Consider the following 17773-nt stretch of genomic DNA (forward strand, 5'->3'; position numbering starts at 1 on the left):
CAAATTATATTCTTATGTCTTTTATCATGTATCTTAATCGTAAAATTTAATCCCTGTTATGTTGCAAAAAAAATCCTGGTTTTGTGCTTATTCACCCCATTTACCTGACAGATATCTGCATAGTGCATTATGTAACAGTCTGTTGCTGTTTGTTGTTAGTCTGTGCTATCCATTACATTTTTAATAGTAATCTATAATCTATGTTCATTTTTGATTGAATAAAAAGTCCGATGACTTGCTCGGATTTGATATTTTCAAAAGTTAATTTATAATATCATTAATAAAAAGGATTAATTTATAAACCTTAACGTGATATAATTATAGAAACATATTTAAAAAGAATGTCCGCGAATAAAGAAGACACTTTGCGTCAATTTTGTGATGTTACCGGCGCTGATGAAAACCGTAGTAGATTCTTTTTAGAATCATCCAATTGGCAATTAGAAGTTAGTATATTGTTTTAAATAATTAGCATTTCTTGTAATATAGGACGGATAATCAAGGATAAATCAAGGGACATCATACCGTCTTTGCTGTATCCAGGACTAGTAAATAAAAATTATTATCATGTCTAACAAAGAAATATTTTTGTAATGCTTCTTAATAATTTAATCGATATAATTTGTGTAACTCACTCAACTCATTTTTCTTTATTTCTTACTCGTTCTTACATTTTGGTTTTTGTTATTAATTTTTATTTATTTTTAGTTGGCCCTGTCTAGTTTCTATGAGCATGGTGGTAATGTAGAAGATTTACCGGCTGCAGCGAATGTACCGCCCATGTCGGACAGTGATATGGATTCTCCACCTAGGTCTCCAAGTAGACCTCAAAAGAAAGAGAAGAAGAAAGGCAATTCTCAATTTGCCACTTTGGATTCACTACAGCAAGAGAGTTCTAGTGAGGATGAAGAAGGTAATACTTAAAACAGTGTTAAAAAAACCTGTTTTTGCTTCAAACTGCATCCTGCATAAAGCAGGCTAAGCAGAAGAAACCAAATGTCAAAACACTCCATTGACCATTTATTTCTTAAATGTTGCATATTGATTGGTAAAACTCAATGTTACACTTTATTTTGTTACTACAGCAAGGAATTGAAAATAATTCGTCTGAGAGACAACTGTTCCATTTACAGTCGCACAGTAGAACTGTGCTGTTATACCACCTAAATTTAGGTTAATTTAGTTAATTTAATATAATTATATTAGTTAGAACTAGTTCAAATATATACATTTAGTATCAAAATTAGGATGCCCCTGCGAACAAGAAAATAATTTATTGGAAAAACCAAATAATGTTATAAAGTTAAATGACACTTATAAAGAAGTAGAAAGATTGAAAGCAGAAATTTATAGATTGACTAAGAAAAATGAAGAATTAAAGAAAGAAATAGGTCAAATAAAACATTTAAATAACAATGCTACAGGTCTGTTAGAATAGATTCAATATTAAAAAAAAACAGTCCGTGGCAGTTGTGGCACAGTAGCTGACTGCAAATGTGATGGTAATGGATTAAGGCAGATGGAACCTATGCTAAAACATCACCAGGCGCTTCCCAATTTTCAAGACTGCATGTTGAGTGGTGGAATTCAATGCTAAGCTTTGTCTAGTTACTAGGGTGAGGAAATAATAATAATTCATTCCCACAGATGGGAATGAAACTCACGATCATTGTGCTTTTGGGCAGACACTGTGCTACATTGCCTATAATATTAGGTAAAAAAGTAATAAAATGTATTTTTATTGTTACAGGTGAAGCTTTCTATGCAGGTGGCTCTGAAAGATCTGGCCAACAGATACTTGGGCCCCCTGGCAAAGGACGACAAGATATTGTCACAGAGATGTTCAAAAGTGTTCGAGAGTGAGTATTTGTTTAACTAACTTTTATATGTAGCTTCGTCACACGGTCAAACAGAAAATACTTATATTTTTCCAGAGAAATTACTTAGTATTACTTACTATTATATATATATATATATATATGTGTGTGTGTGTATTTATGTTTGTGTATATATATAATATTTTATTAGTTTGTATATATTATATTGTATTTATTATATATATCTGTATGTATTTTGAAAATTGATATTTTATTTTTATTTTTTTTTATTTTTGCACACCTACACATTTTGTTCTCCCACATGAGACAGGTTGGCTGGTAGAAAATACTTGTTAGCGTTAAGCCCGCCTATTGTACTTTTTTTTTTGTGCTATAAAGAATATAAATAACTAAATTAATTTGTAACATAGCCTATATTTAGTCTTATAATAGACCATAAATAGACTATCAAACACGTTAAAAATTCTATTTATTCTGGTACAGTCTGTAGAAACTCGATTATACGGCCCTCAGTTATACTGATTCACGATTATCCGGACTATCTACCGCGTTTATTATTTTACACAACCTATTACAATGAAACCTACGAAAATTTATAAGTACGTAAATGCGTACGTAATTTATATGTGCATAAATTATATGTGGAAAATGTGAATTATTTTTTAATAAACGTTGATTTTCGTTAATATGTTACTTGTTGCTTTTAATAGACATAAGTATAACAATTTTGTGCTACATGTGCACAAAAACAGCTTTTCTTTATAATAATAATAATAATAAATTTATTTATTTAAGACATTAGTCCACGTGTTTTTAACGTGTTTATAGATCTGATTATCCGGATTTTCGATTATCCGATGATTAACGACAACAATTCCAGTTAATCGAGTTTCTACTGTAGTTCCTAAGATTAGCACATTTAACCAAACAAACTCTTAATCTTTATAATATTACTTTAGGTTATTTTATTTTTTAATTATCACATATTTGTGCAATAACAGTTTTGGAATGATTGTACAATCATATATTAATTTTTCTTTTTTTTTTAAATTAAAATATAAGTCAACTTCTAATCTGACGAAATAAAATCTGACTCGGTCTTGTCTTGGGAAATGAGAATAATTTTAGTAATAAAATTTTCTTCAAATGGGGCGAAAAGATTGTATTTTGATGAATGTACACGTTACATACAATTGTACATTATATGTATATTATCAATGCTTGTTTGGAAAGGATCCGAAGTTCGTAAACTCGATGGTTGCGGGTTCGATATCTTTCCATGAGATTTAGTTATATTTTAATATCCCCACTTTAATAAGATGACCCGTGGCAGTTTGTTACCCCACACAACACGCAATGTGTCACTCGAATTGAGACATAAAGTGGAGAAACGTCTTAACACTAGGAACCCTCTACCTACAATACGTCGATCAGTCGAGGCCACCATGAAATTACCTGAAGATGCTGCGCAGACTTTGTCAAGATTCATCATCCATACCGTACCCTAGTAAACGGGAAAGAGCGTTAATCTAAAGAAATATGTTTAAATATATTTTAGGCGTGGTGCCGTAGTGTTTGAAGATGGACCAGCTTCAACAAGTCGGGGGCGGGGCGGTGTTTTCAGCGGAGTTGGCTATAGATTAGGTATTTATATAATTTTTGATATATTTAAACATTATTAATGTACCTCTGTATATTATAATATTAATGTTAGTTTTCAATGTATAGATATTGTTTTAAAAACGATAATGTTACTAGAACACGAAAGTAATTCAGATGAGAAAATAAATAATTGTGAAATTTAAGCGGGCGAACGTGCGAGTAGGTCGTTTAGTAATATAATATATCCGTATGATGATACATACGAATATATTTTACAATATTTGAGAAGACACACAGTTAAAAGTCAAGTTTCAACAAAAAAGTAACTAATTAAAAAACTAAGTTAATATATTTCAGGTCAAACCGCTGACGATCATGAACAAGTGACATCAGGGAAGACAAAACAGGTACTTAGACCCGTATATTTATAAATCGCTCTCAACTCTGAGATCAACATTGTGATGACGTTTTCATTTATAGATTATAACTTATTAAGGAAAACGGTAACTCGAGATCGATCTCACTGTTAAGACATATAAATATGTTCCCTAGTATTTATTAATGTTAGAAATTATAAATACTACGGAACGTATTTATAATACTAACATACTGCGCTTTGTTCTAAAGTTATTAATAACAAAAATAACTTTAGAAACGATTTTTAGAACAAAGCGCGGCGTTCAGTTCTACCACACAATACAAAAAGTTTTGAAAATTGAGCAAGGTAAAGGGAGAGTAATCTAAACACTAGGTTCCTACTGCCTAACTGTTCTTCATGCGGTACAGTCCGCTCTAAAAATCTAAATATCTAATTCTATTTTTCAGGACAATCAGCCGCGGTCTGTCCGTCTACAATTATACAGAGAAGGTTTCACAGTGGACAGTGGACCTTTAAGACATTATACGGATCCCAACAACACAGAATTCCTTAGTTGCATTCGTAGAGGGTAAGTAAGATTTAATTTTCACAGTTAGATTTAATTGGCACAGTTACACAAGCGAGCGACTGTAAACGTGTGGATTCAATTCCCAGTCGAGAAAATGAATTATTTAATATTTTCATATCCTCGCACTATTGACGAGTCAAAGCGCGATGTTGAGTTCCGCCGCTCAATACGCCTATGTGTTAAGAATTTGGCGAAAGATGAGGAACGTAAGTGTGACAGTTGCCTATTATAACCCACTTTTACACGAGTATGCTAACAATAGATTATTTTTTTCTTTCTCTTAGTGAAGTACCAGCGGAGTTGTCATCAGGCGGCGCTGAGGTCCGCCTCAGTTTGGAGGACCGTCGTCACGAAGACATTCCAAGGGTCGCCGCCCCTCGCGCCTTCACCGGCAAAGGACATATGTTGGGAAGGTAATTTATAATACTGTGAAGAATGTATTCTCTTTCATCTTTTATTATTAAGGTGGAGAAATGAAAATAATTTATCCTTGCAAGAGGGGATTGAACTTACTACTCAAGAGGCTTAAACTCGCGCAAATACAGTCGTGTGTAAAACACCAAATATGTTATGCGAAAAGCGTCACTGTCGTTACACGTCATACATATACAAACTGGCGTAAAAAATTATATTTACTTATATTTTATTGAAGGCAGAAGGTGTAATTGTATGTAAGATATTAGAACAAGTGAATGAAGTGGTATAAAACATACTTTCCAAGGGAAGTATGTTCTGTAGAGATGAAAGATATGAGATGGATGCGAAAAGGACTATTTCTGTGGCTAACGTTTTAACAAGGCTAACGGTGCATTAATTGCATTAATGAGACGGCGAAACGTAAGTACAGCTGCACGTTTGGCTGTATACAATGCAATGTTGGTACCCATGTTGCGCTGTTATACGGCAGCGCAACATGGGATTACAGAAGAAGAATGAAAGAGAGATGAATGCTATGGAGATGCGGAGTCAACTTAACTGATCGAATCCCCAAGGAAGACACACACAGCATGGCAGGACTAGTACCTGCTGGTCGAGGATGTCACGGTGAGAATGAAGAAGAACGTGCTCAGCTGGTTCGGGCACGTCGAATGAAAGTGAGCGGTAAGATATGTCCTGTTCGGTTGACCTTTGAAACGCATTATCAAATAATATAGGAGGAAACTCACTTAAAAAAGCATGAGGCCCCCCGAAGGGCATGTATCACGTGATGACAGTTGACGAGAGCACTTACCTGTACTGCCCGCAGCCCGACGCCAGCGACGGTGGGCGCGACGGCGGCGGTGGCGGCGTCGGGCGCTGACCGCGCCGCCAACACGCGCGCCGCGCAGAGCGCCGTGAGCCTCGACGACGCGCAGCCCGCCACCACCGTGCAGGTACCTTAACGTCTGAGACCCCTTTCTTGTAGCCTTGGAACGTCTAAAGATTTAGAGTTTCTCTCAGAAACATGCAAAAAATTTTACGTGATATAATTTAAACCCACCGCAGCGCTCCAGCTAGCTCTTGAAAACCATCCGAGCGCTCTGTTTCTAAGCTATATGTATGTTACATAAAAAAAAGTTTTTGACAAATAATTTTTAAATTTATCTTTTTTTATAATTTTATCTTTTTTTTGCTACATGTGATGTGCATTTTAACTTTTTGTATTCGAATGTCGCGGTAGGTGCGGCAAGATGCGTTTTCCTTTGTGCCTGTATGGTGCTGCAGCTTAAGAAGTTTAAAAAATAATAATAATACCATGTTAAAGTATTAGCGACCCGCTTGCGGCTTAATATACATAATTAATTTACTAATCTGCATTACTTATTTATACATATATTGAATTATATACACATGCCTTTTAATATAATAAATGACAATCGTTCCAGTTCCGGCTAGCAGACGGTACTCGTCTAACCGGTCGCTTCAACCACACACACACAGTGGGTGACCTCGTCCAGTACGTGACCCGAGCGGAGCCCGCGTACCAGCTGCAGGCCTTCGCCCTCCTCACAACCTTCCCCAGCTCGGAGCTCTCAGACCACTCGCAGACACTAAAAGATGCTAACCTACTTAATACTACACTGCTGCAGCGACTCAAGTAGATTTTGTAAACACTAATAAATGATTATTAAACTTTTGTTGGGTTTTATTTATTTATATGTATTTCATTAGAGGTTCATTAATCTCGTGATGTTTTTTTAAGATTTTAAAAAAATAACTTGTAACTTTAAAATAATTAGTATTTTAAAATAGTAAAAACTGTTATGGACACAGGTATATTATGTATAATAAACTTCTATAGAGATATGTACTTTTTGGACAAATAATCGACAACCATGTGAAAATTATAAATAAAACGAGAAATATTTATGCTAAATAGTAAATTTTATATAAAAAGTAAATAATTTCAAAACTTACATGCTAATATAAATAGTAAAATAATACTAGTACATAGTTAAAGTTTATACTATGTATATCGATAATTATAAACTACACACTTTCTGCTTAGGAAAGGAGGGAACTTTTTATGGCCAAATATCACCCTGTGATTCCTTACATACTAGTGGAAGAAAAAGTATGAAAATTTATATTTATTTCCATTAAAAGTATATAAGTGCAAAGCTATATTTCTTTAATGTAGTTCTTATTCTAATTATAAAAAACAAGTTATCAAAATGCAACTTAATAACAACAAGTAGATATTAAATACTGAGTGACTAAGACAATGAATTATCATTTTGTAGCATTAAGCCATAATTAAGTATTTAATTGTATTCATTTTTTATTCAAAGTCACCCGGCGGCTCTCGCTCGCTCGGTGCTAGTAGGTAAGAGTTAAGCATAATTTTATTATATACAATAGCTTGAATTTCTTGATTATTAATTTTCCCAATTTTATTTGATATTTCTGCCAAAAATGCTCTATTCTGTTCCTCGACTTTGGTCGGTAACATCAATGTAGCTAAAATTTGCGCATCTAACATCCGGGAGTCAATCAATCGGTCGCATACTAGAATCACTAAATGATCTCTATCTAGCGTGGTGTTCATGACCAGCCAGAGAAGAACATCTGTAATTTGTTTAGTGATTTGTTTATAAAAGGTTGAAAATAAAATTTCTCTTTTCTTAAGGTCTAATATAAAATTTAAAGACTTTTCCACAAACTCGTTAGCGACTTCCTCACACTTTACATGAGTATAAGTTGTTTCCCCCATCATTGATTCAGTCTTCTTATTTTCCATAATCTGTTTAGAAATAACTGTTAAATTTAATTCACAGTACAACAAATATATGCGGCTAATCGGTAGTAAGTTTTCTAGTAGTTTAATGATGTACTGTAGGACTGGTACTCCTTGAGATTTATCCTCATTGATCAAAGACTCTTGTAGAATCTTATACACCAATGACTTTAAAAACTCACGAACAACATAACGCCCCTCGAAGCTAAAATCCCACTCTTTAACACTCTGTGTTATAAGACTGTTCACCAAATCAATACTTCTATCGATTTGTTCGAAATTATTAGGAGTTATGATATATTTAGCCACGAGTCTCCACATTTCGTCGATAAAACTTTTTACCTCGTGAGTTTTGTGTTGAGCTTGAATAGTTTCGTCGAACACTATGTCTTTTATAAATACGTCTAAAATTTGAGTACGGCAAAATTCTCTATCGAGTATTTTTATTCGCGATTTAAGTATTTGAACAACAGAATTCTTTCTATCGAAGTTCTTCAGTTTCTTGTGCGGTAACTTTTCAACAGCTTTCCAGATAAGCTGCAAGTAATTGCCTTGCAATGACGCTGGGAGTGACATCACTCTACGGAACTGCTCAAATATTTCATCATCGTCATTTTCGTTCAAGTCTAATGTTAACACTTTTAAAATGTCATAAAGGCCTTCTGATTCGTCCTCATTTTCTATCATACGATCAAAGAGGCCCTTGTAAACAATTTTCCTTAAAGATACATTTCTTGTTTTGTGCCAAACGTCTAATAGGAGCGTTTTTAACTCCTCTGCGTTGAAACATTTGAATGCTAGACGTAGGCCATGTTTTTGGACCGAGACTGGGGTGTCTAAGATCGCTGCCACGAACTGTAGAGCTAGAGGGCGGGGCAGGTTCATTACATAGCTATTGAATAGCGGCAGGCAGTACTGCACGTAATCTCCTTTAAGATATTTAAGAACTTCCTGCAAAGGCACCGGCGGCCTGGAATACAGCACAAATCGACATATACACTCTTGAACTCTCAAAACATTCTCAGCTATTTCGTTATGAGCTATCTTGGGCGACTTAGGCGCGTACTTTGTCATTAAATTTATTTTGTAATCTTCATTTGCAATTTGGAAAATGCTACAAATTGTAGAGTTATAAGTTAGATACGTCATGGTACTAGAATCTTTCAACCAATTTTCTAAAATGCTGAGTATCTGTAAAGCAATGTCATTGGAAAAGTACACTTTAATTTTTTTCATTAAGCCGTTGAGTCGCATTTTAAATGAATTTGAGAGTTTTTTCTTCAGATCCGGTAATTTTTCTATTAATATATTAGAATTTTGCTTGAGCTGACGTATTAAAATATCTTCAGAAATTTTTTCAAGCTTATTTGCCAAAAAAATGTCATGTTTAAAGTTATCCCAGTCAAGATTTATATATTTCATGAGAATTTCAGGACAATCCTGTTTTGACTTCTTAAAATGTTTTAAAATTAGTATAAAAGAAGTAGCGAAAGGTCTTATTTGATTTTTTAATTTCTTATCATATGCTTTGCCCTCAAAACTTTGAAGCTTACTAATGTAAAGATTTATGTAATATTGGTATATTAACTTGTTTTCATCATCAGTCAATTTTTTTTGATGTCCTTTGAAATAATGTAGTCTTGTTTCAGTAATGACCTCCACCTCTAAAGTTTCTGGCACATCTTTATTTTTTATAAGATGGTATATAATGGAGAGTGTTCTAAATTGATCCAAATAAAAATCTTTTCTATATACTTTCAAGCTGTATAAGATCTTATCAAAAGCGGTCCAGCAGGATTCATTAAAAGTAAAAACATTAAAGTTATCATAAATTTTGTCAATGAAGTCTATTTTGTCATGATCTTTTTCATTGACATGTCGTTCATAGTAGTAATTGATCGCAATTGTCAGGTCTTCTTGTGTTTTAGCTGCATCTACTAAAAAATTAAGTATATCTATTCTCCTTACATGGCTATTTGTAATTGAAATGTACCTCTTTATTTCTTTAAATGCCAGTTGGAAGTTAACATATTTGCACCAAACATGCTCCTCATCTTTGCCCAGAAATTCTATATTATCCTTTAAATGATTAATCGCCCATATTTCTCTCTCTTCAGGAGTCATAAACAGAAATATGTTATGTTTGTAGAACTTATCATTGCTTTCAAATGGCTCATTTGGATACTTTTCTGTATAAACTTTCTTCAAAAATGAAAAAATTTCATTTTCTGGCAAAATTTTTAATACTGATAAGGCTTTGAGGTGTGTTTCAGTGATCATTGTCCAAAATTCACTAACATTAGAGGGCATTAAATTTTCAAAGCACAACTTAGCGTCTTCCACATTCATGTGTTTTGATATTATGTTAGTGTTCAGATGGCAAATATAGAGTTGTGGTAACTTCAACACTCTATTTTTATGCTTTGTTAAAATATCTTTAGAAATCCTAAGTCCAAATTCATCCCTACATGATATATTACAGTAGGTTTCTAATAAATCTAAATACCTCTCACTCGATATTGAGTAAAGATGGCGAAGCTCGTTATGTAAAACACCTGTTAAGGTATAGTATTTCTTATCTTGTAGCTGTTGCAAATATATTTCAAGTAACTGGAAAGAGTTTCCAATGAAATGAGGAATATCTATAGAGTTATCAATGTCTTTCTGGCTTTTCAAATAATTCAGTTTATTTTCCTCAGATGTAAACAGCAGGAATTTAAATGCAATATTACTAAATTTATTTTTATTACAGTAGTTGTAGAAGTCAAGTGCCCTCTGCTCATTTCTTATATGAATAGATAAAGTTGTTAGCAGCTTTTTAATCATTTTCAGTGACATTAATGGGAAAATATTGTCATGTAGGTATACAGGATTGATTATGTGTGCATATTCATTGTTGAAGAGCCACACTGACTTTAAAGCTCTTGAAATGTAAAGTGAATCACCACTTTTAAATGTGTCCATAATATAATCAACTTCCTTATATTCTGAAGCCACATCAATTTTAAATAATCTATCTACATCAGACTTTTCCTCCAAAATCTTGATTTCATTAAAATCAATTTTCTGTAATATGGTTTCCTTAACTTTTGCATTTAATTCTTTTTGCCTTTTAGACAAGCTGTTTCCTTTTAGTTCTAACATTTTTGATGATTTAGTCTATAAGAAATAATAAAAAAATAATAATTAATAAAATAAATATCTTATTGCATACATAATAAAATATAAAAATACATAGTAAAGACAGTGTTATTGTTAAAAGTAGACTCTTATGGACAATTTTTAGAAAATAAAGGATTAATCATAACAAAAAAAGGGGCAATGATTATTGAAAATACACACATACAAATTATATAAAACATATATAAATTTTAGTTTGAAATAATTAAACAATTATTAGTAATTGGAGGAGATAAAAAATTAAAGTGTGGGATTTGCAAATGAAGATATTAATTACATATTGATAAATAACATCAATATCTGGAAATATGTACAATTTACATCCCATGTTGGTGACTCATATTGTGAAATATTGTAATAGATGAATTATAATTTGTAGTAATACATTCATTTCATTTTAATATTAAAAGGTAATATTGAGCGTCTTCTATATTATTATTATTATTTCACTCTGTATCTCTGTTATACACATAGAGATCAACTTATTTACGATAATATTATAGAAAAATCATACACATGATTACTTAAAGATCAAATTAAAAAAAGTTACAACAAAATAAAATCTTTTTTACAATAATATTATGTGATTATAGTTATCTAATCACTATTTTCTTTAGATTAGATAATTATTTTGAAGATTTGTCCACCCTCAATTGTATTTATGAAGAATATACTTACATGCTATATAAAACAATATTTATATTTATTCCAAGTAAATTTATAATATCAAATAATTTTAAAAAGTTTTCTTTTCGCAAAGTAGATTTAACACTTAAAATTTTGTTTCACAAACAAAATGTAATTGTCAAAATTGCGATTTATGATTATCGTGAACATACATAAACATAACAAAATTAACAATGACAGCCGCATAGTGTTACAACTTCATAAAAAGACATAGGCAACATACATATTATATTACATTATATTTATATTAGAGACAATGAAATAAAAAAGATAAATATTATTATAATTAAAATCTCTCTTTCTTTTGAATATTTAGTAAATTTTTCACACTTGACGCATATACGACAAACATTAGTTTGTAAATTAATTTATAAAAAACATTTCTGCTAAAACGATTCAAATAAATTTTTCCAATTTTAAAACATTTAAGTAAAAATTTATAACACATAGTTAAGTATGTTTCTATTGTAGCTACTTTTCCCGTTAATAAATTATTAAAGTATAAATATTTTTTTCAAGGGCGATGTAAATCTTTCATATCATATAGCATAATTCGTGGAATGACATTTTTATTATCTCACTTTGTTACTGTGGCGGACAATGCGCTGCGTAAGTTCCACCACTCTAAACGCAATACCTGAAAAATTCGGAGAAAAGTGGGGAACAGTGTTTTAATTGGGTTAATTTTGCCTGTATGCGGGATACAGCGTGAATCTAAAAAAATAAAGAAAAAATAACAACCCAAGTCTGTTCTAGGTAAATGTTTAATTTTCATTCATCTATTCTAAATACATGTAGGCAACCCGCAAGCTGCCACAGATCATGTCGACGAAGAATAAAATGCAAAATTAATCAAATAATCTTACAAAATTACAGTGGATTCAATATTTAATATCAATCAAATACAAGGAATAAAATGAGCTTAATTGAGCAATACACAGTAGTATTGTCGTTGCCACAATTATAAACAAAATTGGAGGGATTTTATTAGAAATAAGGAATAAAAATGATAAATATAGATTAAATGCTAACGTAATATTTAAATATTGCGTAACTTAAACTTAGGGGTCTAATTTAAGTACATTTTCACTATAATATTAATTGTAAATCTATAATAATTTGTCGGTGACAAAAATACTGTGATACATTGTAAAACTGTTATGACTATTGTTGAGACCTCGTGAATTGAATTTCAAAGCTCTTGTAGTAAAATGCAAGTACTCTAACTGTGAAATAGTATCTGAGTGAAAGACCATCTTAGACGTCACAAACTATTTTAATTTAATTTTATAATAGTAATACTATAATAAGTTCGAAGTTTAGGGCCTCAAATATCACAAACATACAAACAAACAAGCAACGAGTTCAAACATTAACAATGCGACCCGATTGGCACATAACTGTAGGTCTCAACGAAATATTCATCGTCGATCGCACTAAATGCAACTATCCTATCCTAGTAGAAAATATACGCAATGAATAAATTGACGGTTCCTACGTAAAAAAGGTTAAAAGAGAAAGTTTACTGAAGAATGGAATAAAGTTCTACAAAGCTCTTTAAAAAAATAGATAAATGTATAAACATAAGTGTTAAAATTAAACATATATTTATAGCACGATGAACCATTATTTTGTTCTCCCGTAAACCTCTTTTGACATGTCGTTTATACGTAGTTACCGTTGAAACGCTTAAACCGCGAGGAACGAACGATTATAATAAATGCGTCGGTCTCCATTCAACCAGTCGAATTGAACGAAGCCCATGTTTTATTCAATAGCCTAATTAAATTGAAATTGTCTAATTTATATGAATAAATATATTTATTTATGTTGAGACGAATAGAAACGTGCCTCGACATTCCGAAAAATAGAACTTTACTTATTGTCATGATGTTTGTTATTAAAAAATAATTTAAATACGCTAATGAAAGCAGTGAATTTTAAAGACGTTTTGAAACAATTTGTCGTATATTATTAAATACCTACATTATATTATATATTCAAACATCAACATCGATATATATATACAAGTACGAAAGGTGTCCTAAACGAGACAATAGTTCAAAATATCACTCTCAAAGACTAAACAGTAAAAAGGATTACAGTAAATGCACGAAAAATAGTTACGTAGTCTCATGAGTTCTTGTAACAACAATATACTTTGTGAGCTAAATAACATTCGCTTGCCGATATTCCGCCATATTTTATATTATGTTTAAAATACGTTTTAGTTCTGAACGTGAAATATAATTCGTATCGATAACTATAAAGAGTTTTACTATTATTATAATATAATTTTAAAATTTAAAAGTGATTTATAAATGTAACGGAATATTAGCAAGCAGTCTTAAGAGTAAATACTTAAGAGAGGCAGTTGTATAGTTTACAATAAAGCAATATCGATAAAGAAATAATAAATGCTAAAATATTATTTTATATGGAATAGATTAAAAATATATTTATTATATATAGTCTACAGAGCCATTGAAAATGTAAGTATTTTAAAACATTTTTATAAGACTTACAAACTGCCACTCCCACTCTTTAAAGGTAAGTATAACTGGATTATCGAATATAACATTCTATTTCATATACTAATTATAATAACTTTCAACATATTTACAAGTAACAGTACAATTTTACAAGTTTTAAAATCGACCATATCTCATAAGCGTTCAATTTATAATAATCGGTCGATAAACATTTTTCTTTAGACACAATAAGGCTACAAAGTCTCTAAATATACTTGATTTAATTTAATTTTCCTATAAAACGGATTATAATTCACTATTCATTCATATTAATAAAGATTTAATTCCTTCCCGCCAATAGTAAGCTCAATGGTGACGCATGGTCGAACTTACATACAAACCCTTTACTTATAAATGTATATAGATAAAAGAAAATTATTTTATTTTATTTATATAGTTATTGAGTATATTAATTTAAAATATAATTATGCTTTAAGTGTAGAAATATTGCATATATTTTATTTAAACAGCGTGCGTTGCATTTATAGCTGCTGTATAGAATAATTCGTTTAAAATTCTGATATAATTTGAATATAAAAATCAATACTCTAAACATAATAAAGATTCATAATATAATTAAAGTGTATTGTTTTTCTAAAATCAAAAAATATATTGAATGGTCCTTTTATATAAATATTGGTAATAAAAGTTCTCCTTTTTGATTTCAATTTATGTCCTTATTTCTTAGTAAGCAAAACATAACATGTTGTGGCCAAACATCAGATATTTGTTTGTTAGATGGAAATAACTATTTATTACGACACAGTAGAAACTAGCAGTTTACTCTGTTTAGGTATTTTGCGACTGAAACGCCTTTGCTTCTATACCCCTCGAATATAACTACAATGTTTTAACAAGTTAACACGTATAACAATATATAGACGCTAGTTTACTTTTTATTCAATTCGAATTTCTTAATAAGATGCCATGTAATTAATTTAATATTAATGTAAAATGATTTTTATATTTAATGTATTTTTGCAGAACCCACTATATATATATTGAGCTATCACTCTTTAGACAAATATACTTTCCGATTGTTCCTCTAAAATGTGTTCTTAATAATAATTATGAATTTTGACTAGGTCTTAATAATTTGTAAACATAACTATAAGCTGCACTTTACACATCGCGAAAGAATTTGAAGTAAATATATACTAGCTACCAACAGTTATTGCACGATTTTTTTATTATTATATTTATATTGCATATTGAAATATGTTCATTAGTTTAGAGACGTTAAACTGAATATATATAGATACATAATTTATATGGTTTTAACCTGCATCATTCATTTCGTTCAACAGTCTTTTATTTATGATTTCATACTTTCGACAAAACTGGTATTAATTTAAAATAATAATAATTTTGATTTATGTGTAAAATTATTATGGAATGCTAATTACAAATACTAATGTTATTCTATATATTACAGTAATTTTTAGAACGGGTAACACTTTAAAACATATACATTTTGATTCTTAACATTTTCAAAGTTACAATAATTTCAATGGCAATACGAAAAGATGGTTTTAGAAATGATTCAATATTTACATATAACAATTGCCAATGTTAATGAAATTGAATATGCTAATGAATTTATGTTATAGAAACATTACAAGAACAAGAAGTTTTTGTATTTTTATTTGGAAGGAAGGATGATTTTATTCATTTGGAAACAATATGTTTTTCATAAACATCACAGGTAAAACATGGTTCACTTTAATATTGTCTTAATGTTAAGAGATGAGGAATTCTTTTTCACCAGAATCTGATAATCTTTGTTAAACTATTTCAAAGGAATACTCATAAATATTTATAGTGTCATGTTTTTTTGTCAATATAAACAGAGAGACTGAAAGATATCAGGCTGACGAAAAAAGGCTACAATCTGTTGAGTTAACATGTTCGGATGGATTAAAGTAAAAGGAGGGGGATAAGAAACCAAAAGGAAGAGGGAGGGGGGCAGATAGGACATGTCTAATAACTCCTAAGTCCTTTTTTGTTGTGTAAACAGTACAATGTCGTCGAGTCGTGGCCACCCTAAAATTATTTTTTATAAACTTTCTTGCAATGTTCACTTGGAAGAATACAATTAGAGAGTAACAAAAAAATCTGAAATCAAATCAACGCAGCCATCTAACTAAAGGGCACCCACGACTATTCAATGGGCGCGCGCACCCAAACTCTACGCACTCAGGTACGCACCAGTACGAGTGCACACGCACTCGATGTACTCAACGACATACTGGATATGTACAGAACAAGGAAGGTCTAGGTTATCAGACAATCTCAGGATCTCGAGTCGCGTGTAATTTCCCTCTCGTGTCAGAAGTATATGACCTCCTCCTCAGGCGGGTGTGAGGGCTGCGCGGGAGGAGAGGGTGGCGCGTCCGGGGAGCGCACGCGGAACTTGTCCGGCAACTTGGGATATGTGTTTGTCCTGAAAGTTATGTTAAAATTGAGTTACATAGACATACAATTCTATACCATTAAATATCTTGAAAAAAAACTAAATATTTTGTGTAACATTGACGTGTTGACGCGCATCGATCATCGAGGCGCAGTGGGACAACGTCTGGGTGCAATCGCGATAGCTGTGAGTTCAATCAAAACTCGGAGGAGTGAATTAATTTCCTTCCCTCGCTCTTTTTCCATATCTGCTTAATATAGGAAGAAATGTGAAGCTACGTTCACGCATCCATCCCATTTAACTTCAAATGAGAAAACTTAATATGAAAATTCTCCATTCTGCACCACAATTTGTATTTTTATAGCAAGATACGTTATAAAAGTGTGTGTATTTAACATAAATGGAGTAACATTTACCTAGTAGCCTTATTATTGAAATGCTGTTGCGAGGGCAGCGGCGCGGGCGAACTGCCGGTGCGCGTGTGGTGGATCACCAGACCCTGGGATTGCTGGAAGTGTATAGATAAGTCGATATTGTCTTACGGGTTACATTACATTATATTCATATATACAGGTATAAATAGCAGGTTGAATGACATAGTCATTTCGAACCTGCGTGTCATTTGGTATTATCTCACAATTTGGTAAATTTTTGGTTTATTGTTAAGTACAGAACGTCCACACATAAAACGTACTCGCACTCACTGCCCCACTTCTAGTGCACACGCACTTTATGCACTCAACGACGCACCAGTTCCAGTGCACACAAACTTAAGGATGCACCAGTAAGACTGCACGAGCACTCGACATACTTAAAGACATCAGAACTGATTCACAGGCACAGAGCACTCAAGGACGCATCAGTACCAGTACACAAACATTTTGAATACTACTTCAGAGTACTCACTCAAGGACACACTTGGGCATACACATTTCTTGCATATTTTATATATTAATTATTACATAAATGTTATATGTCATAATGAGGATACAGCTTTGGTTTATTTCAATATTATACAAAAATATTAATTAGTAATATATACAATATAATTGAAAAACAACCAGAAAATATTTCATTGCAGAAGCATTTACTTTTTTAATGTTTACATTTAATAAATTAATTTTATTTTTTTTTTATATATTATTTTACATATTCACTGTAAAAATAAAAACATATTTGCAAAAAAAAACATGCGTATACATAAAAAAGCTGAAAAGATAAAATGGTTGTAATAGTATTATTATAGAAGAAGATTTCTTAAGCACAATATTTGATATAATATATTGATTGTAACTACAGCATATTAACTGAGATAGCGTCTTTGTATTTTATTGTTTAAAAAATTAAATTTGTAAAAA

General features: G+C 31.5%; 3 protein-coding genes across 15 annotated transcripts in view; 1 reads left to right on the top strand and 2 right to left on the bottom strand.

Moving 5' to 3' along the window:
• Positions 1–191: 191 nt before the first annotated feature.
• Positions 192–6503, top strand: p47 (NSFL1 cofactor p47). Its single transcript, XM_085190932.1, has 9 exons — positions 192–446; positions 709–913; positions 1751–1859; positions 3397–3482; positions 3798–3847; positions 4266–4387; positions 4672–4800; positions 5634–5760; positions 6253–6503. The coding sequence occupies exons 1-9, from the start codon at positions 342–344 to the stop codon at positions 6466–6468; spliced, it is 1149 nt and encodes a 382-aa protein (XP_085047058.1). The 5' UTR covers positions 192–341; the 3' UTR covers positions 6469–6503.
• A 229-nt stretch (positions 6504–6732) lies between these two features.
• LOC146535146 (uncharacterized) lies at positions 6733–11638 on the bottom strand. Its single transcript, XM_085191347.1, has 2 exons — positions 11463–11638; positions 6733–10763 (listed from the first exon to the last, which is right to left on the bottom strand). The coding sequence occupies exon 2, from the start codon at positions 10746–10748 to the stop codon at positions 7149–7151; it is 3600 nt and encodes a 1199-aa protein (XP_085047473.1). The 5' UTR covers positions 10749–10763; positions 11463–11638; the 3' UTR covers positions 6733–7148.
• Positions 11639–12219: 581 nt separating this feature from the next.
• Positions 12220–17773, bottom strand: part of cyst (rho guanine nucleotide exchange factor 18 cysts) — a 54579-nt gene continuing 49025 nt past the window's right edge. For all 13 annotated transcript variants that reach the window (XM_085192081.1, XM_085192071.1, XM_085192077.1 and 10 more), the window contains 2 exons: positions 16832–16923; positions 12220–16445 (listed from right to left, as the gene is read on the bottom strand). In XM_085192081.1, coding sequence (XP_085048207.1) covers positions 16331–16445; positions 16832–16923 — 207 coding nt within the window. In that variant the 3' untranslated portion in view covers positions 12220–16330. The remainder of the gene's footprint in view (positions 16446–16831; positions 16924–17773) is intronic.

Source organism: Heliconius melpomene, chromosome 10 (assembly GCF_056956725.1).
Source record: "Heliconius melpomene rosina isolate 202511_hmr_F chromosome 10, ASM5695672v1, whole genome shotgun sequence".
NCBI classification, from domain to species: domain Eukaryota; kingdom Metazoa; phylum Arthropoda; class Insecta; order Lepidoptera; family Nymphalidae; genus Heliconius; species Heliconius melpomene.

Coding starts and splice junctions, on each gene's coding strand:
- LOC146535146 (XM_085191347.1), bottom strand. CDS start 10,748: ATGTTAGAACTAAAAGGAAACAGCTTGTCTAAAAGGCAAAAAGAATTA.
- p47 (XM_085190932.1), top strand. CDS start 342: ATGTCCGCGAATAAAGAAGACACTTTGCGTCAATTTTGTGATGTTACC. Junction 447..708: donor CATCCAATTGGCAATTAGAA/GTTAGTATATTG, acceptor ATTTATTTTTAG/TTGGCCCTGTCTAGTTTCTA. Junction 3,848..4,265: donor CATCAGGGAAGACAAAACAG/GTACTTAGACCC, acceptor TCTATTTTTCAG/GACAATCAGCCGCGGTCTGT.